General features: G+C 36.0%; 1 protein-coding gene across 1 annotated transcript; it reads left to right on the forward strand.

The window, feature by feature from the left end:
- The first annotated feature begins 1,056 nt into the window (after positions 1-1,056).
- Positions 1,057-11,304, forward strand: LOC113233214. The gene is made up of 6 exons (XM_026468253.1): positions 1,057-1,323; positions 1,554-1,706; positions 3,635-3,820; positions 5,197-5,329; positions 7,441-7,601; positions 10,264-11,304. Exons 1-6 carry the CDS (start codon positions 1,113-1,115, stop codon positions 10,608-10,610), a joined length of 1,191 nt encoding a protein of 396 aa, XP_026324038.1. The 5' UTR covers positions 1,057-1,112; the 3' UTR covers positions 10,611-11,304.
- The last annotated feature ends 8,856 nt before the right edge of the window (positions 11,305-20,160 follow it).

The raw sequence follows: 20,160 nt of genomic DNA on the forward strand, positions 1-20,160 counted from the left end.
TGAAATATTTTTAGTGGTGTATTTTAATGTTTCGTATGGAAAGTGGAGTAAGATTTAGTATTCTCAGCAGTTACGAGAAAGACGTAAAGAACGACGAGGAAAATTATATCATTTAATTACGTTCATTTTGCACTTTAAAAAGTGATAGCTCTACATCATAGTTTCCCAACTTGGAGTCTACCGCCTCTTGAAGAGTCCTAGGGGGTAGGGGTCTTGGAGCCAACTGGGGCGCGTTGACGCTGTCCAGAGGGTGCTACCGCATTTGAAAAAAAACCTGAGTTACTACAAATATATACTTTTTCTTTGTGATTTTTTTTGTACTTAATATAAAAATAAGTTTTCAATAAATTTTTGTGATGGTGGGCGTTGAATTTTTGTTATCTTGCTTAAGTGGGCGGTAAGCCAAAAGTTTGGCAACCTAAGGTCTACATGAACCTACATGTAGAAATTCCCTAAATTATTTCTTTTAGACAATTTTTTGTGTAATGTAATAAGGTTCAATTTAGACTTGGCATATTGACGACTGCATCAAAGTTTATTTACAATTGTATACTTTTTGTGCGTCAGAATAATGATTTGTACAATAAACGGAGCGACGTACATAATTTTAATGCTAGCCATAAATGGAAGCTCGTTTTACCGAAGTTAAGAGTTCAGAGGGTTCTGGGTTCTTTTGAACAGCAAGGTATTCAGTATTATAATAAGATTCCAAAAGCTTTTTTGGACTTATCAATAAGTTCAAAAATCATTTAGACGCAACTCTACCAAAGAGAGGATATTACTCTGTGACGATTTCAAGTGTAATTTGCTTACCTACGAAATAAAGATAATTTTGATTTTGATTTTTTTGATTCCGAAGCAAAGATCGAAACTTTTAGTTTACAAGTCGCGTGTATTAAATTAGCACTAACTTATCATAGTTAATTCGCATGTGCCTCAAATAAGTATTTACGTCGATCCGATGTCAAAAGAAGGAAACTTAAGGAGTCCTATAAATAGGAATGCGAAGAGTAAACACGGCAGTATCAAATCGTAGTCAGTCGCTGAAACATCGCCGCGACAATCAAACAAGTTTTTCATTGATTATCACTACAACGAGTAGCAAATAGATCATGATAATTCCGAGTTTAAAAGAGATTTTGTTTTTGTTTATGGTTTCTGGAAAATTTGTAAATGCCAGTTATAAATCTACGCGCGACATAAAGCTAACGCCTGAAGATTTAACATATTTCTTGAATGCGATTGACAATATCGTGCAATATACTGAACGTCACAAATATGTTTTAAATGACCTAGATTTTTTCGGCTTTTTTATTTCCAACGGTAAGCATACATTGACAGCTAACATTACAATTTAGGCATGTACTTATGTTCAGTGGGCTACCTACATAAACGGAAACGGTGTTACCAAATTCAGAATATTTTTAAAACGTAGCAGGACTATTAAGAACACATTATGCTTGAGATCTTGACACAAGACAGTACTTCCCTGGACGGACTCTTTCACAAGGAGCTCTACTGCTACTAAATATTTAATGTATTTTCTTTTACAGCTAACCTGAAAACCATAATAAGAAAAAAAGATAATTTATTTCGTGCACCTCAAGAAATAAGTATAAAGATATATCAAATATCGCGACGATTAGATACATTGCTCAGTTATGGTTCTACTACCTACCATTTGAGTTCCCAAAAGGCAAAGCTGAGTAAGTTATTATAAACAATGAACAATACGTATTCTAGCAAAGTTACTTAAATCATATAATAGAAGTGACTGTCCATTGTGTAATGTTTTTAGCCAACTTGAAAAAGGAAGAGTTTTATTTTGTATGTATGTTACGTGATTATTCCGGCATTTGTGAACCGATTTTGATGAGTCTTTTTTGTAGGAAAGAGGAGACCTCAGTATTGGTCCCATTTTTTGTTGGAAAGAAGGCACCTCAGTGTTGGTGCCATTTAAATTTGAAAAAAATATTCCACTTCTAAGGGTGGCAAACTAGGGGATGAACCCGATAACCGATTTTAATAAAACTTGGCAAATATTTTTGATTAACAAATTTCAGTGAACGTTTGAAGTCGGTTTTTTTATAATAAACTTACAATCAGATGTCCAAATTATTTGGCGTTCCATACTTATTAGTAGCATTAATTATTGATATATTATCTTCTGCTTGATAGCTGTACTGTTTTTACAGCGTGGTTTAATATTTTACCCTTGTGTTGCTGACGTGCCATCAATATTAAGAAGCGTTTAGTGTCTTGTTTTCCAAAGCGAACAAACAGCTCGAATTTTCTTCCTACTGAGACTTCCTTCTTCTATCTACCTTCAAACCACTGGCTATTATAATTCCATCGAGACTCCACTGAGATTATATTGGGAATATGACAATATTTGTTATTCTTCTACTATCTAGTTGCAGTTGAGTCTAAATAGAGTCTCTCAGTAGAAAGGCAGCAATGGCATTTACTCATTCAATCCCTAACGATCGACGTGGCCTTACTAAACCCACCATGGAAATTACTATGCATATCTTAATTTTATCTAGTTCAAGCAGCAATTTACTATTTATTTATCAAATAATAAGTAGACTCAAAGTCAAAGAATTATTTATTCCACAGGTACAATAAATTTGAAAACACTCTCACTTGAAAACGTCATATTTAAGCTAGTGCTCGTTCACTAGACTTCCCTGAGAAGAACGAGCAAGAAACTCTAGGGATTGCATTTTTTGAAATAAACCTTTGAAAAGTGTATTCCATAGCATTTATGCATTTATGCTATGGAATACACTTCGAATCAAATTTGTATGAAATCTAGAGCCATGTCGTCTTTCCATACATTTTTGTCTAACACGTAGTCTTCAATTTTGTAATATGACTTCAATCGAAATATTTTTAATGCAGTTTTTAAACATAGGAAATGATAATCTTAATATATGCTCGGGAATCTTATCGACTACGCCATTAACGTTATTACCGTGTCATCGACTCGCCATTGAAAAGCAGAGTACCAAAAAATTGCAATGGCAGATGATCAGTAACATGATGGCTAGTCTCTGACAAGCCATTATTTTTAACTTTTAGCAGAATACCAAACGTAAAAAATCCTGCCACTGATACTGTGTCGACACGGACCTCTTGGAAGTCAAGAATAAATACACACTTTTGGGATCGTGGTTACATGCTTGCCTATATCTTATTCAAAAAAGTAAACGGTTATTCAGTTGTGTTGGTCGTAGGTGTCCTTCAAGAAAAGGTACTAAACTACACGTTGGCAATGTCAATTTCATCTTCAACATGTTGTCGAAGTTGTCATCTGCAGTTGTTTTTATTGTATATCCTTTCGATAATATATGCTTGGTAGTACAAGGTCAAGAGCACGTCAAGCTTGACACTTATGATTTAAATCATAAGAACGGTGCAAAGTACAAAGTGTCAAGCTTGACGTGCTCTTGACTGTACTTACATTATGCTAGTCAACGCGTTTTTCAACAAGTCGCAGTCCTTAATAGAAATAAACGATGATGATGTTCATGGCTTGTTGTTTCTCAAACTATTGCTGTCATTTTTGATTCTTTATACAACAGGTACGTGCTAATAATTATACAGTTGTTTAATAACATTTTCATTACAGTAAGTCGTCTATTTACGAACATAGGTGAGTGGAGTAACCAGTTGTCAAGTGTTAATGTCCAATACAGTCCTATACCTGTGGTAGAAATCAACCCTCAGCAGTTTGAGGAGATGTACCGTAACTACGACTTCTACTCGTCTTCCGTGAAGGATATGGAAAAATGGGATCCATCACCTGAAATGTCGGGTGAGTTTAAATGAATGGTATATTTATCACAAATCATGACGGGGAAAAAAGGATGAAATATTTTACCATTGCATTAAATATGAAACATTAATTTAACCTACGTGTTTAATATGGTGTAAGAACTCGAAAGTTGTTGACGAGTATGTATACCTCGGATAAACCGTCAAATTAGGCAGAGCAAACTTTGAGGAAGAGGTCAATAGTCGAATCCGACTACGGTGGTGGTAGAAAACCGAAAGTCACCGATATAGCCCAAGGGATTAGCAAGTTGAAGCGGCAGTGGGCAGTGCCCATAGCTCGTACGGAACTGACGGCCGTTGGGGCAGAAAGGTTCTCGAATGGAAACCATGAACCGGAAGGCGTTCAGTGGGACGGCCCCCTACTAGATGGACGTATGACCTGGTAAGGGCGGCGGGTAACCGATGGATGCACGTTGCGTCCGACCGGGTAGTCTGGCAACCTTTGGGGAGGCCTATGTCCAGCAGTGGACTACTTCCGGCTTCCGGCAGTGGCATATGATGATGATTAAGAAATGAACAGTACTCACCATTGCAACTTTACCTTTGTAATTAGAATTAATACTTTAAGAATTAAATATTAAATTGTAATAAAAAATTCCAAATTATCCCCAATAACATAGCCATTGAACATCGTCTTTGTCATCGTTTCCATCTAAGTTTTCGTCTTTGTAAGAAATACTTCGGATTGCAAGAGATGTTCATAAGAATGGAATTGTATGATATTTTCTTGTTTGTTTTGATCAAAGGAACATAGAATAGGATTAAGAATAAAATTCTTTTTCTATTCTATAAAGAACAAAATGTGTTCATTCCCATTTACTATTGTATGTACGTTTTTTTCTTCAACAATTGCTATTGAAACCACATGTTTATTGAAATTAAAAAATCCATTCTTAACAATTTGAACGAATAAGCATTTACCTGGACCGATTAAAATACATATTTTTTTAACAATGCATTAGGATAGTATTCAAAATAACTTAAAAAAAGTACGATATTCACAGAAATCTGAATTTTATTTCATAATATCAAGTGACGGGACGAACAAGTCGTGCACCTGATGGTAAGCTACACGCCTGTCCATAACAGTCGCAGTGCCACTCAGTGCTTTAAATCGCAAAGATCTGAGGGGCACTGCCACTGCACCCGTCACCCTGAGACATAAGTTGACAAGTCTCATGTTCCTGTAATTTTACCAGCATTCTTAACCCTTCCAAACCGGAACGCAGTAATGCTAACTTTACTGCTTGGCGGCAGAAATAAGGTAAGGTGGTAGTAATTCCCTAGACGAACTTTTTCTCAAGAAGCTCTACTGCTGCTAATTTGTATTGTATTTGACTAAATTCTTCGTTACAGATGAATGTTTAGTGGCGTTATCCTTGTACGAAAGCAAAAAAGAAAAGAAGAGACTAAAAGTTTGTGATTTACCTATGCCCTGCGAGAATGTCTTGAAAACTGGAACCGATTTTGGATATGCCCTCTCCCATAGGTGAACGCAAAATTGATAACTTAATAAAGTAAGAGCCATCCCAACCTCCATCTGAAATCTTCTAGACCCCTTTCATAGAGACTATTTTATGCGTGTTATAAATTAGAGTTCCGTTTTAGTAAAGGTCCTTATGTCATAGTCGTAACATACATTAATGAAACTGCCATACTGTAATATTTGTCTGCGTCTCGTATCATCTTACGCTGACAAAGAACAAAATTTTTTATATAGGTAAACATGGCTGAGTTCGAAATTTGCTTCGAGTATATAACCAGAAATCTTTTCCATCCTCTAAGCCAGAAATAGAGACGTAATGTCATTTAATTTGTTTGAAAACTATTCTGCCAAATCATTACTGTGACTGTGTGTTCGAAACAATTGACGGGTCGTCTATTGTTTCACTTCAAATCGACCAGTTTAACTTGAACTTTGCTGTAATGGACGAAAATTGCACAGTTACATATTTAACATTTAATTACCGATGAAATGTGATTCCGTTTGTTTTGTAATTAGATATTTTGCATATCAATTATTTTCGATATAAAAATATTTGTTTGTGTGGCGGTCATTCGGTTTTTTTAATGTGGAACATTTTTTAATTTTACTAGAAATTTACTCTTTCCGAAACTTTTCTTCATTACATAACCGTTACAGGATTAGGTTAATTTCGTACATAATTATCGGATGACGTAAACAACTCTCAAATGTTTCTTTAAAACAATGATTGACTTCTGGACCTGTCAGGGTAAGAAGTAACAATTCGTTGTGGTTCCGATGGTCTATCTATATCGTCGTATATATATATCGTCGTGGGGCTCCCGAAACTTGGTTGAGTTCAACGCCAAGAAAACCCAGATATGCTCGTTCAGCTCCAAAAAATCTCCATTCCTTCCACTTCCCTATCTTCAGGGTACAATGCTGACGCTGCAGGACAAGCTCAGCCTACTGGGAATGAGCATCCGGAAGGACATGAGCAACAAAGATTATATCGAGAGCGTCATCTGTGCCGCGTCGCGTAAGCTTGGCATCCTGAACAAGGTGCACCGATTTTTTACTCCAGAGCTGCGATACCTGTTGTATAAAGCTCAGGTCTGAAGCAGCATGGAGTACTGTTCGCACCTTTGGGACGGCTCTGCCAAGTACTTGCTCGATGTCCTAGATGGACTGCAGCGCTACGCCTTCCGTGTTGTCAACGATCCTCATGTAACTGAGCATGCGGAGTCGTTACAGCTTCGCAGAGATATAGCGTCTCTTAGGGTATTCTATCGCCTGTACCACGGTGAGTGCTCTGAAGAGTTATTCAACCTTATCCCTTCCTCTCCTTTCCATCAGCGGACCACCCGTGCCGGACTGCGTTGCCACAGTTGGACGGTCAGTTCAATACCGTCCCGCACTAAAAAGTTTGGCAATTCGTTTTTATGCCGAACCATGAAATTGTGGAACCAACTCCCGGCGTATGTATTCCCTCCCCTCTATAACATCGGGTCCTTCAAACGTAGTGTGAAGAAGCATTTGGCCAGACCGGCAAAATGATAGTGACGGAGTGAAGATATTTGTGTTTTCCATCCGTTACTCTCAGCTCTGGACTGTATTCGCACTTTCCATCAGGCGCGGTGCAGTCATTTTGCCGAGTCGCAATAAAAAAAAAAAATCTAGTACGTAATTTTTAGCGAACTATTAGTGATTACTGCCTCTGTGGCCGAAAGGCTACCATGCTGCTCAGTTACGCAGAGGTCCCGGGTTCGATTCCCGGAAAATATTGGTATGCTCTACATTTATTTAATTTAATTACAGCTATTTGTGGTTGTTTATGTGTGTGTCCATGGCACCAGCGACACCTTAGCGCGGTGCTATGAGTGTGTACGTTATTTTGTTTGATTTTTTATTGTGGTTCTTCCTGAGTTGAGAATGATAACATTATATAGTTAGCTGAACCTAGTTAGTGCTACTAAGTGCTTTCTGCTCTGATAGGACGTACTGTATTTCATGATGAAAATATCTCTACAATGGGACCCCAGTTTATTAGTTTATACGCCTGTGACGGGACTCCAGCTTAGTAGTATATACGTTTGTGACTGGAAAAATGAAATTGTTTTCTATTTCCGCCACAGGATTTTACTTCTAACCATAGCTCGCCTGGGAATGGATTGCTATTTGTTAGGGAAGTTACAGGATGAGGATTTGCATATGGAGCTGTGCCAAGAGGCTTACTACGAAGGACAATACATTGCTATGAACGGCTACGACTTTATTGACCTAATGATGGAATACGGTGAGTAATTAATTATAACCACATCATCATCATCATTCAGCCATACGACGCCCACTGCTGGGCATAGGCCTCACTCGTAAATAATTGTTTTACCTGTTTTGTTACATATTGTACAAATACGATGCATTTTAAGACTTTTTAATGATAGTTGGAAAATTAATAAGAATGATATTGAAATTTTTTAAGTTCTCTTTATTGAATGTCACGATGTTTGATCTCCACGATATTCAATTATTTAAGATCGAAAGATTAGAAAAAATCTTTCGATCCGGCTGGATTCGAACCAACAACGTCTTACAACCGTGTCAAATAAGTCGTACGGCGCTAGAGCAAATAAGTCGTTAAAACAAAAAACAAAGATTTTCAACAAGAACATAGAAAAATTGTCCGCTAGTTCTTTCCGTGGCTGAGTTGGCATAGCGTCAGGCACGGTTTGCTGGAAGACGTTGGTTCGAATCCAGCTGAATCGAAGGAATTTTTTGTAAGTGTTCGATCGTTGTATTACTAACTAATGGTCATGAAGTTTAGACAATTCATTAAACATGTCGTGCATATTAAGATACAGGGTGATAAATAAAACCACTGACTATTTCGAAGGAGTATGCTGTATAATAGAAATAAAAAGTACATGTTCGTTTTGAACGTACTGTCAGCCACGCGTTTGCTCCGTCGAATGTGCAGTATGTACTTGAGACGCGAGTATACACATAGTATTGAGTGTGCATTTCATGCGCTTGTTCTTAGTAAAAATTCTGTATTCGATAATAACAAGGTACTTAAATTGGCCATACTGTGCAAGACAGGATATTGACATTTTTATAGGATAGGCACGCATGAGCAATATGGTTGTAATCATAAGAAACCAGGTTGATCTTGGGGTCAAATAGAACAAGTAATTATTTGCATTAATAGTAAGAACAATATTATTTAGTCAGCTACATTTTTTTTCGAAGCCCAACTGCGCTTTACTTAGTTGTCTCTTCTAAAATACAAAGCCGCATATGTGAATATTTGCCTATTTGGAATGTTCAACTGACACAGGTCGTTAATGTAAATCAAGTACAACATGGGGCCCAATATACTGCCCTGTGTAACTCCATAGACACTGGCAGGTTATCGCTGCTATATTTACATACAACATATTGCGTACCTAGCAAGCAAGTAGCAAGTAGTCCCGGAATAATTGAACTTGTAATACTCGTGAATGCCAAGGTATTCCAATTTAGAGTAACAAGTATGGGAACCAAAACCGTGTCGAATGCCTTAGTAAGGCCCAGAAAAATTAAAAATTTTTGGTATCCAGATTACTGAATATCGAGTTGTAAAAATCATGAATAACAGTTTCGTCAAATTTTTCCGTTCGAAAACTGTACTGCCTAGATGAGAACAGGTTATTGTTATCAAGGAAGCTGGTAACTCAGGTGCTTTTTAATCTTTCCAATATCTTCGATAGGGAAGGTGATATAGAAAGGTCAAGAGTTTTCGACACATTTACGGTCCGCAAACCAATGAATCGTTTGAATTTGATTGTATAAATTGTTTTGGGAACAAACCTGTCTAAAATAAAGATATCCTAAGCTTCATTCATCGGTTGATACTCGGTATAAAAGTACGGTGATACAAAAACTTTAGGTATACGAAAAGTTATACACCTTTTTCATACTTGGATGTCATCCATGATAGTGACCAAAGGTGATGTGTACAAATGTTTATTTACAAATACCAATCCCTAGAGTTTCTTACTTATTTTTCACAGGACATTTTGTGTTACGAATAAATACTCATAGTAGTAGTAGTGTTTAATGGCGCGGTGCAACCTTTGGCGTAAAAGAGTACCATCTACGTTAGTAGCGCCTTCAGAGTGTCTTCCTCCTGAACACGAATTGCCATTCGATCTGGAAGTCTTTAAATAGGTTTCAGACTCAGGTTGGAGCAAGAACAATTTGTTCAGGTGGGGATTTTCGGATGGTTTCTTACCTGACTGTTTATGCGGTGCGACTCAAATGATTGGCCACCTCATATCGTACCCTGCGTACCTTAATACCTGCACGCTAGAGGATTTAATGGCGGCTACTAGTGAAGCGGTCAGCGTGATTGAGTTCAGGGCCACAATAGTATAATGTGTGTCATCGATACGATAAGAAGTAGTGTTTAATCAATATGACGATTCAGGTGTGATCTATTGTGTAGTTACTTACTTACTTACGAAATAAAGATATATTTAATAATAGCAATATAATAGTAACGCACACACTCAACATAGCCCCGCACTAGGGAAACCATGTGTCACGAGTGCCATGGACACACCCATAGACAACCATAAATTATACCCAAACTCACGAGATAAATAAATGTAGGCCATACAAATATTTCCCTCGGCCCAGGATTTGGACCTGGGACCTCTGCGTGGCAGTCTGGCATGATAACCGTGCGGCCACGGAGGCAGTTGATTTAATTTGTACGTATAGTTATCGTAAAATGTGTTTTTAGACCTTATATTTTAGTGAAACTCCAAATAATACCCATTATAACTTGTAATATTAACCTAATTGCATACTTCTCCTAGTTTACTCTTCGAATGATTTATCTCTATAAAATGATATTCTTTGCTAAAATTATCACTTGCGGAGTTAAACAACTTGAATACTTCGTATTATTTCAGTTGCATTGTGTTCTATGCTGGGTCATGTGGAGTTTCTTCGACGTGATTGGCTAGAAGAGACTGTACGTCTTCAAACTACGGCTGGATGCTTGTACAATCCTCTCCTCTTCTTGAACCATAACGAGACCAGAACTGAAAATCATTGTGACGTGCACATGACGGCAGTAGGCATAGCCGCCCTCAGCTGCGCAGTCAAGTGGATACTAGAGAACGTCTATGCACCGCCGAAAAGTATCCTATACACCGACAGTAATATGCTGGCACTTCCTTTCCTAAGACGGCTTTATGCGACAAGCGCACGTCATGGTAAAGATAATAAGTGGCCCGGCCAACGATATCTCGTGTGAAAATCAAAAGATTTTGAAGAATTACTTATTGTTAAGCTAATTTCAAACGCTCGATCTAGTTCCTAGGTTTTCCCGATTGCTATAGTAAATAAAATTATTTGTTGGGCTTTGTTTAAAAGAAATGTAGAGCTGTTATGTTTTCCATTGCCTTTTTGTATAGGTCTAATTACCTGTTTTATGTGTAGATTAAAAATACTAGTTCTAGGCGCGTTTATAAAAGTGACGGAAAGAACAATTCGTGCGCCTGGTGGTGAGCGACTCGCTCGGACTCTGGTAATAGTACAAAACATGTTATATGAAAAGTTTTGAAAAAGTTTTGTATTATATTTATGAACGTAAATATACATTTTTCTGTTTTAATTACTAATATTCGTTAGCCTTTAGTCGCCGTGTGTAACCGCTCTAAGAGTGGCAACACAATGACATGGCAATACAATGACGCTTTCCGTATTCGGATAGTTACCACGCTATACTGTAGTGCATCGAACATGTTCGCCGAGGAGGGATTACCTGACTCCTTTGCTGTTGCCAGGGCTCGTATTGCTTCCATTTAGGACAGATATGTCTGGTTCAGTTTTTAAGTAGTACCTACTGGCGTTCCCTCCACCGCGACGCAAGCAGGAAACAGATTAGACGAGGCCTGTGCGAATTATATAATAATATGTATTTTATGTATTTTATTCTGTATTTTATTCTAGTTTATTATCATTATTGTTGTAATATGTCACATCGTATATGTAAAATGGGTTTTTTGCCTGAAAATAAACAATTATTATTATTATAAGAATAATTTTAGCTTTTAATAAATTAAACATTATCAAACTGCAACTTCTTCTTACTGTTACATAATTTACCTATTAAATTCCTTGATTTTAGAATTAAAACTAATGTTGAAAACAATGTTATCAAATAAAATAAATAAATAAGAAGACTTTGCCCTTCAACACAAAATACATAACATTTAAAATAGCTGTGTCAAATAAAAGATAAAAGCCTCAGAAATTTGCAGGTTAACTGTGAAGGTGTGTTCGTCTCTGGTGACACCGCAGTATGTAGAGGCTAGAGACGCCGCAGACATCTGTATTTGCATCTGCAACCGCAGATTATCCGCATATTTTTAAATATCTGCTTCCGCATTCGACATCCGAAACAACCAATACGTATTGGGAATACGGATGTTTTGTAGGTCACGATAAAATCATCTAATATAGTCATTATTATCAGTGGTCATTATTACAATAGCAGATAATGTAATCCACTGTTCTTACGCAATGCTACAACTCATTATCGCATCACTGTCTAAACTGCTGTTGTTACATAAGCAAGTATTCAATAGCGAATAGCTATGAGAGAGAAATGGCTCTAATTAAAACTAAAATATATTGCTATCTATTATTTTATTGTTATAATAAGTCACCTATTTTTTTCAAGCGAAATAATGTCGATTTTAGTACTTAATATCGACAGGCTTCTAATATCAATCTATTGTAAAAACGGCCATTTTGTTTTGGTTAATTGATTGAGGTTTGTAATGAACAACAATATTGAGTAGAAAATTATATTTCGTTACCTGCAAAGTTACATTTTTGTGTGCAAAATTTCATTTTCATTTTTAATTTTTGTTATTCTAACTGTAAAAGATATAGGCTAAATCTTAAAAATAAAAAGTGAGTACGCTCAAGAAAAATCAGGCTATAATTAGTAATTGATTGATTTAATTTTGTTTGCGCCATCTCTGAGTTATTTTTTCGTCTAATTTTGGTGAATTCATAACCTATTTCGGATTTACAATAACAAATATAGTTGAATTTCGTCAAAAGTTACGATAACTGCCTTAAAAACAAAAATTAGTTACACATTACGCGAGAAGATCAAAAGTTACGAAAATTGTAAGAAATTTAACCATTTGGCAACACTATACAATATCATGTTGTATACAAAACTACTACTCAGTCAGTACACCAGTACTCACTGATCTTTTGAATAGGTGTATGAATAGGGGAGTTTTCCCAAAGGCCCTAAAGAAATCATTTGTACATCCCATTCACAAAGCCGGACACAAATCAAGTATTAACAACTACAGACCCATATCAATTCTAACTATATTGTCGAAAGTTTATAAACGTATAGTAAATTCGAGGCTTATCAAATATCTAGATAAATTCAATCTCCTGGCTGACACACAGTATGGTTTCCGTACTGGTTGTTCAACTGACGATGCGATTCATGAGTTTACTGACTTTGTTAAAAAATTGGATGGGAATTACAAATGACTTACGATCTTCTTTGACCTGGCAAAGGCTTTTGATACGTTATCCATTCCCCGTCTAATTCATAAACTAGAGGAACTGGGTATAAGAGGTACCCCTCTTGCTTTCTTACTAGCTATTTCACTGACAGATCCCAATTTGTTAAAATTGGAGATGTTGTAAGTGATGAACTTCCAATAACTTACGGGGTGTCTCAAGGTAGGATAATAGGTCCAACACTCTTTCTGTGTTACATAAACAAATTATGTCGGGTAGATTTGACGAAATGCAGGGTGGCATCGTACGCAGACGATACTATATTAACATTTTATTCACGCTCATGGGAAGAACGTTTTAAATTTGCACAAACGGGATTCAATTCAAAGAGTTACCTACTAGTCAATGACAAACAGTCTGTCATTGACTAGCAGGTAACTCTTTGACACTTAACGCCGATAAAACTAAGTACATCATCTTTTCAATGAGGAACAGACTGGATTCACTGCCTCCCGGATCTCCAATTGCTCATAACTGTACATTTGCAAGCAATGTGTCGTGTGCCTGCCCTGAGATTTGTAGGACTTACACTATAAAGTGTTTGGGCGTGGTTATTGATAGTAACGTAATCTTTGGCGATCATAATCATATGATATCGCAGAGGGTAAGAAAATTAGCATATTTATTTAAACACTTGCGGCACATTGCAAACAAAGGTACCTTAAAATAGTTTATCAAGCCTTAGTTGAGTCGATTCTGAATTATTACATCAAAGCCTGGGCCGGAGCTCCAAAGACACTACTCCTAGAGCTTGAAAGATCCCAAATATTGTTGATTAAGGTGAGTCTGTTTAAGCCGAAACTATATGACACGTCAAAACTATATGCGGAAGCAGGAGTACGCACGGACAGACAACTTTATATTCTTAGTATTATTCTCTGTCAACATGCCAAAGTGGATTCTTCCGTTATTTTAAGAAAAAAACAAAACAGAAGGTACTATGAAGGTACCATGTAGACCACAGTCGGTTAGAACATCCTTCGCGCAAAGATTTATGTTTTTTAATGCTGGTAGGTTGTATAATGTATTAAATAAAAAATTAAAATATTGCAAATAACATTAAATTTGAATTGAAAAAGAAATTAATTTGTCACTTAAATGCTTTAAATTACATTGATATTGAAAATTTAATTAGAGGTTCTACTCTAATTAAATTTTCAAGCGTAGATGTTAAAAAAAAATTAAACATCTCTACTATAATTGGTGTAAATTTAAATGGCATTAAGTTTGAAGTGGGTAGCCTGGAAGCCTAAGACACAGATCTCTGATCTAGTTTAGATTCCAGTCTCCTACAAATTTTGTCACATTAGAAAATAAAATATGTTTGTATGCCAAGAATTGTAACCAAAATTTATGGAGAGAAATAAATTTATTATTATTATTATTACAAAGCAGCGGAATGACAAGTTATCTGATAACAGTTTACAATAGAAACCTGTCTCACCAGGACACCTTGGCGCCGTCGCCAGCAGTGAATAGTTGGCTACCGATGGTCGTCAAACAGAGTAACCAAAGAGTAGCCAAGCCATGTATGTCGAGGGCCTAATCAGTCATTCGTTTGTGTCGGTGGAAATGGACGTGAAAGAAATCGCTTTTATTTATTATGTACATTGCGGTTTGCGGTCGGTTTTCTATCTCCACGACGAATCTTTCTGTATTGAAAGCCATATTTTCTCCAATTCAATATATTAAAATGAAGCGATTTTTTTTAATATATAATAGACACACGCTTGGCTTGGTCTTCACCAACCTACTACTAACGCCTGACCTTGTAAAGTATGCCTAGTTTTCTGGCAGCAGTTTTTGCCAAGCACGCGATATATGTATGTTGGATGATAAGTCCAGACCAAGTAGCTCAAGGTGGTCTCTTACTGGTATGGATATGGATTGGCGGTAAAAATATGTAAGTATTGTATAATCATCTATAATCAAATCGGAATTTGTGTATTTAACTTTCTTGTATATCGTACTTCTTAGGTCTTGCTATTGCTACACATTGGAAATGAAACAACTTTGTTTTTTCGGATCTAAATCGAATATTTATCATATACAAACAAACCAACGTTTCAGAACTAACGGGCTGAGTCAGCTCTGCCCACGGGAACTGTAAAAAGCCTGCAATGTTGGGTTGTTTGAAAAAACAAATATACGCAATTTGGGTCCTAATGGAAAAATAGTTGGACCTTTTCAATACGAAAATGAATGTAGTGTTGATAGGAAAGTCAAATGCGCATTACTTTTTTTTAAATGGAGGTGATTATTGTATGACTCAATTAGCATTTTTTTATCAATACGCACGGGTAAGGCTGATTACACACGGTGCCGTAATAACAGCGGCACCGCCGCTGCGTACAGCCCTTGTTATCGCGGCAGCGGCGTTACTTGTTATCAAAAAAAAAACAAAAATCATTTATTCTCAGACAACTACAGTCCATATTTTACATTTATAATGTTAGCTTAGATACTTCAATAGGTTACACACATTAAAATAAACAAAAGGCAACTTAAAAACATAGAATAATTAAACAAATTAAATTAAATATCAAATAAATCATCGACATGGTTTTAAATGCAGTTTCATGCAATGTAGCATGATTGGGCAATCCACTCTACCAGTCACAACGCGCAGAATCTCATTCGTGCCGCAACGGATACGTGTTGACAGAAGTCGGAAGCGAGTGTTGCCGCAATTCTTTACTAATGTACTATTTTAGTTTATTACTGCCGCAACTCTTGTGGCGCCATGTATAGTCAGCCTTAAGCTCTGTACAGCATTCTTTATTTACTACCTTTATTTACTTTGTAGTTTTTTCCAATCTATTTTGCGCTGGAAATACACGTAAGTGCAAAGAAATTCTATCCTAACAAACGGAATTGTAAGAATTACTTCTTTCTTGTTTATATCATTCTTAGAAATATAGAAAAAAGATGCATTCCTTCTTATTTCTTGTTGTAGGCCTTTTGTATAGAATAGTTGTTTTTGCAAAACGGTAAACAACTTTTCAGAAGAGAGGTTTAAAGATTCTAAGAACGAAATTTGTCGACTAATTTTTATGCTTAATTAGTAGAGTTATAAAATCTCACATGTACATAATTTGTTTTATAAATTTACTTTAATTTTTATGACTTTCATGAGACAAAAGAACTGTTTGATGTATGATCATATGTGGCTTTATTAAAAAAAGGCTACGATATTTTCAGAAAAATTGCAAAAGAATATGAAGAAAATCTTGCAGTTAATTTCATATTAGTGGAAGGTAAAACTACTCCGGGCAATTTTATGAAAAGTAGTATTGCAATATAAGAGGTATTGCAAAATGCAAGTAATAGTTGTATTTGCAATACCTTTTATCTCAGTCTTAAAATTTTTTGTTGTCTTGAATTTCTGCTCAAAAGTCTGTGTATAAGTTTGGTCTCCTGATATTTTTTTACTAGCAATGGTTGAGTTACGGGTAAAATCACGATATAAAACTGTTTTGCATTGTGCTGTGATTTTAATGCACGTTTCATTGTTTTGATTACCAGTGTTTGTTAACCGTAAATATGTGTTGACACCATGGCGTTTTCTTTCTGATATTTAAAAATAAGTGCAGATTCGTACTGGGTCAAAAATGTAAGTTTACCAATAGCGTACTTCGTAATATAACTTGAGCTATAGGGTATATTTGTCAGCAATATACAACTGCCTCAGGTAAGTATTTGCGTTGATTCGAAAAGAAAAAAGAGAATCTTTCAAGATTCTTATAAATTGGAATGTAAAGAGTAAGAATGTCACAGTAATAAACTATCGTTAGTCGCTGAAGCATCGCCACGATAATAAAAAGTTATACTACAAGAAGTGCAAAATAGAGCATGGTAATTCCGAGTTTTAGAAAGTATTTGTTTTTGTTTATATTGTCTGGAAGAATTGTCAATGCCGCCGATAACTCAACATACAACGCTATGCCATCATCAGACGATTTAAGGTATTTCGTGAATGCGATTGATAATATCGTGTCATACGTTGAAAAGAATACTACTGTATTGCGTTTGCCAAATTTTATGTTCGGTTTATTTCTCTCCAACGGTGAGTATTACAACTTTAACATTACTTTTCCATTAGTGCGTGTTTGTGTAAAGAAATATCTAATCTATCTACTTTATTTTAGAAAATGAAAATAGTCATGACTTTTTTTATAATATAAAGTGACGGGACAAACAAGTCGTGCGCCTGGTGGTAAGCGATACGCCTATCCATAACAGTTGCAGTGCTCCACAGTTTTAAATAGCAAAGATCTTAGGGGTACAGCCACTGCGCCCGTCACCCTGAGACATAAGTTGATAAGTCCTATGTACCTGTTAATTCACCAGCACTCTTACCCTTCCAAACCGGAACGCAGTAATGTTCACATTACTGCTTGACGGCAGAAATAGCAGGAATAGGTAAGGTACTGCTTCTATATAAATGATTTTTACGACGACTTCTATGGAAACTTCATTTTTATTTTCAAATAAAGTTACAGACATAGGTACATAGGGATTAAAAAGGCAACAGCTAACGTTATCATTGCAACAAAAGAAACCCATTTCATTAGGCGCTTTTAGTTTTTGTTGATTTTTTCAAAATGTTGATAGTTGCTTGATTTAAACAAGGTTTTATGCACTCTAACATGTAAGAATATGCTATAAACTAGTTTTATGTAGGCACACACGTGCGCGCTAGGGAGGGAAATGTTTGCCACAGAATTAATAGAGGCGATTATTTGCTGACTCAATAGCCTACTTACTTAGATATTAATATTGATGTCTATTGTATAGATATGTTCTAGAGTTCATGTTTATATAAAATAAAACTTAAATTTCTTATAACTATACAACTTTCAGTTGAAAAGTGTGCCAAGAGGTTTATAAAGTGACTCGGATTTAGTAGAGGTGAAGCTGCAAAGTCTTGAACACCGCCGTAAAGTTGTCTGCTTATCGGTAGTTCACAAGATCAATCACGAAGAGTGTACTATGGAATTGCACGTTTTAATTCCACTTTCCCCTTTCCATTATCGGGGGTCTAGACGTAGGCTGGGGTTCCACAACTATGTAGTAAATATTCTAAGGTTTGACACGAAGCGTTACGCTTCCACATTTGTATGGCGAATGGCTACGGAGTGGAATTGCCTGCTTGCAGACTTATTCCCTTAACACTGTAAGTAATGTTTTTTAAGGCGAGAATGAAAAGGTATTATGTAGGTGTGCATTCTCCATCGTGGACCTCATCGACACAAATGCGCATTTTTTATTTTTTCATAAAAACAAGAATATATCGGAATATGTAGTTTCTGTATTTATTGAATATCACATTGTATGAAATTATTTAACCACATATTCAACGTTGTTAAAAATAACATGTATTTTCTTTAACAGTGAACCTGAAATCAATAACGAGAAACAACGAAAATTTTGTTCATGTGCCTCTAGATGTAAACGAACAGCTCAGTCTAATATCGCAACGAATAGATGCATTAACGTACATTTATAATACTACTTCCATCAAGTTTCTTTCCAAGAAGTCGAGGACGAGTAAGTTATTATAAATAGAACACAACACATATTTTAACAGTCTATAGACTTAAAAAATACTGCTGACCTTGATGGTCTTTCAGTCAGAGTAATTAGTTCTATAGTTGATTGTATTGTGCTTTACTTAGCCTGTGTCTTTAATAAATGTGTTGATGATGTTGTGTTTCCTGACCTCATGCAGCAAAGTAAAGTTATTCCACTTTTCAAATCTGGTAGTACATCAGACACCACCAATTTCAGACCTATTTCAATACTACCAACACTCAGTGAAATGTTTGAAATGATTCTAAATCAGATGTGTACACATTTTTATAGTAATAGCTTAATGTCTCCTAAGCAATTTGGTTTCACTCGGGGTAACTCTACAACCGATGCTGGTGTTGAGTTGATGAACCATATTTGATGCATGGGAAGACTCACATGACGCTGTTGGTGTATTTTAAACCTAAACCTTTCCAAGGTTTTTGGTTGTGTGCACCATAAAACTCTGGTCAGGAAACTTCGCCATTATGGTGTGGTGAGACGTAACCTCGACCTTCTTAAATCGTATTTGATTGGTAGGGTACAGAGGGTCGATGTTAACGGTACGAGGTCATCAGGGTCTGCAATTAGCATGGGTGTCCCTCAAGGTTTAATTCTAGGTCCATTTTTGTTTTTAGTTTATATTAATGACTCACCTAGCGTAATGGAGGATTTAAAACATGAGATAGTATTGTTTGCTGATGATACTTCATTATTATTTAAAATTAAAATGCACCAATGTTTCTAAGAGGACGTGAACAATACTATATCTAAAGTAATTGATTGGTTTGCTGTTAATAGCCTGCTCCTTAATGAGAAAAAAACAAATTGTGTGAAATTTACATTACCCAATGTTAGAGAGACGATTACAAACATTGCAACTACAATTCAATTTTTCGTTTCTAACTAGAAACGAAAAATTTAATCTTGTGGATACAGTTGTATTTCTAGATGTAACGTTAGATGCTAAATTGCAATGGGGTCCACATATAAGTAAGTTATCAAAAAGGCTCAACTCTGCAGTGTACGCGATTAAAAAAATACGGAAACTTTCAGACATCGAAACTGGTGGGTTCGTTTACTTCAGCTACTTTCACAATCTAATGTCATACGGCATTTTGCTTTGGGGTAATGTCGCCTATATCAATAGAATCTTTGACCTGCAGAAACGTGCGGTTAGGGCAATTTACAATCTGGGCCCCAGAGAGATAAGTTTAAGGAAATTAACATTCTTACACTAGCGTCACAGTACATCTGTGAAAATATAATTTATGTTAAGAGGAATAGTAATCTTTTTATGAAAAATAGTGACAGACATAACATTAATAATAAAGTTTTTATTTCACCATAGTTTTAAACTTCGTAAATGGCAAATTTTGTATATCAACCGGAATCTTATTATAGAAGAGTATACATTGCCCTTTAAATGAATTTGTCACTTTGTGAAGATGACTATCAATTGTTGTTCATGATAGACTTCACAAAGTGACAAATTCATTTAAGGAGCAACGTTACGCTTCTGTAACAAGATTCCGGTTGATATACAAAATTCACGACCTTTAAAACTATAGTGAAACAAAAACTTTATACTAAAGTTTATCATACAACTTCTGCGTACTTGGATGAAAAAAATCCGTGTTAGTAACCAGTTTAGCTCATGGAGGTAGTCTCGG

This window comes from Hyposmocoma kahamanoa, unplaced genomic scaffold, assembly GCF_003589595.1.
Source record: "Hyposmocoma kahamanoa isolate Upper Pololo Valley unplaced genomic scaffold, ASM358959v1 78, whole genome shotgun sequence".
NCBI lineage: Eukaryota > Metazoa > Arthropoda > Insecta > Lepidoptera > Cosmopterigidae > Hyposmocoma > Hyposmocoma kahamanoa.

Excerpts from the sequence above, each read along its gene's own strand:
- LOC113233214 (XM_026468253.1), top strand. The coding sequence starts at position 1,113 with ATGATAATTCCGAGTTTAAAAGAGATTTTGTTTTTGTTTATGGTTTCT. Across the intron at positions 1,707-3,634 it reads TTCCCAAAAGGCAAAGCTGA|TAAGTCGTCTATTTACGAAC; the intron begins GTAAGTTATTAT and ends TTTTCATTACAG. Across the intron at positions 5,330-7,440 it reads GGATATGCCCTCTCCCATAG|GATTTTACTTCTAACCATAG; the intron begins GTGAACGCAAAA and ends TTTCCGCCACAG.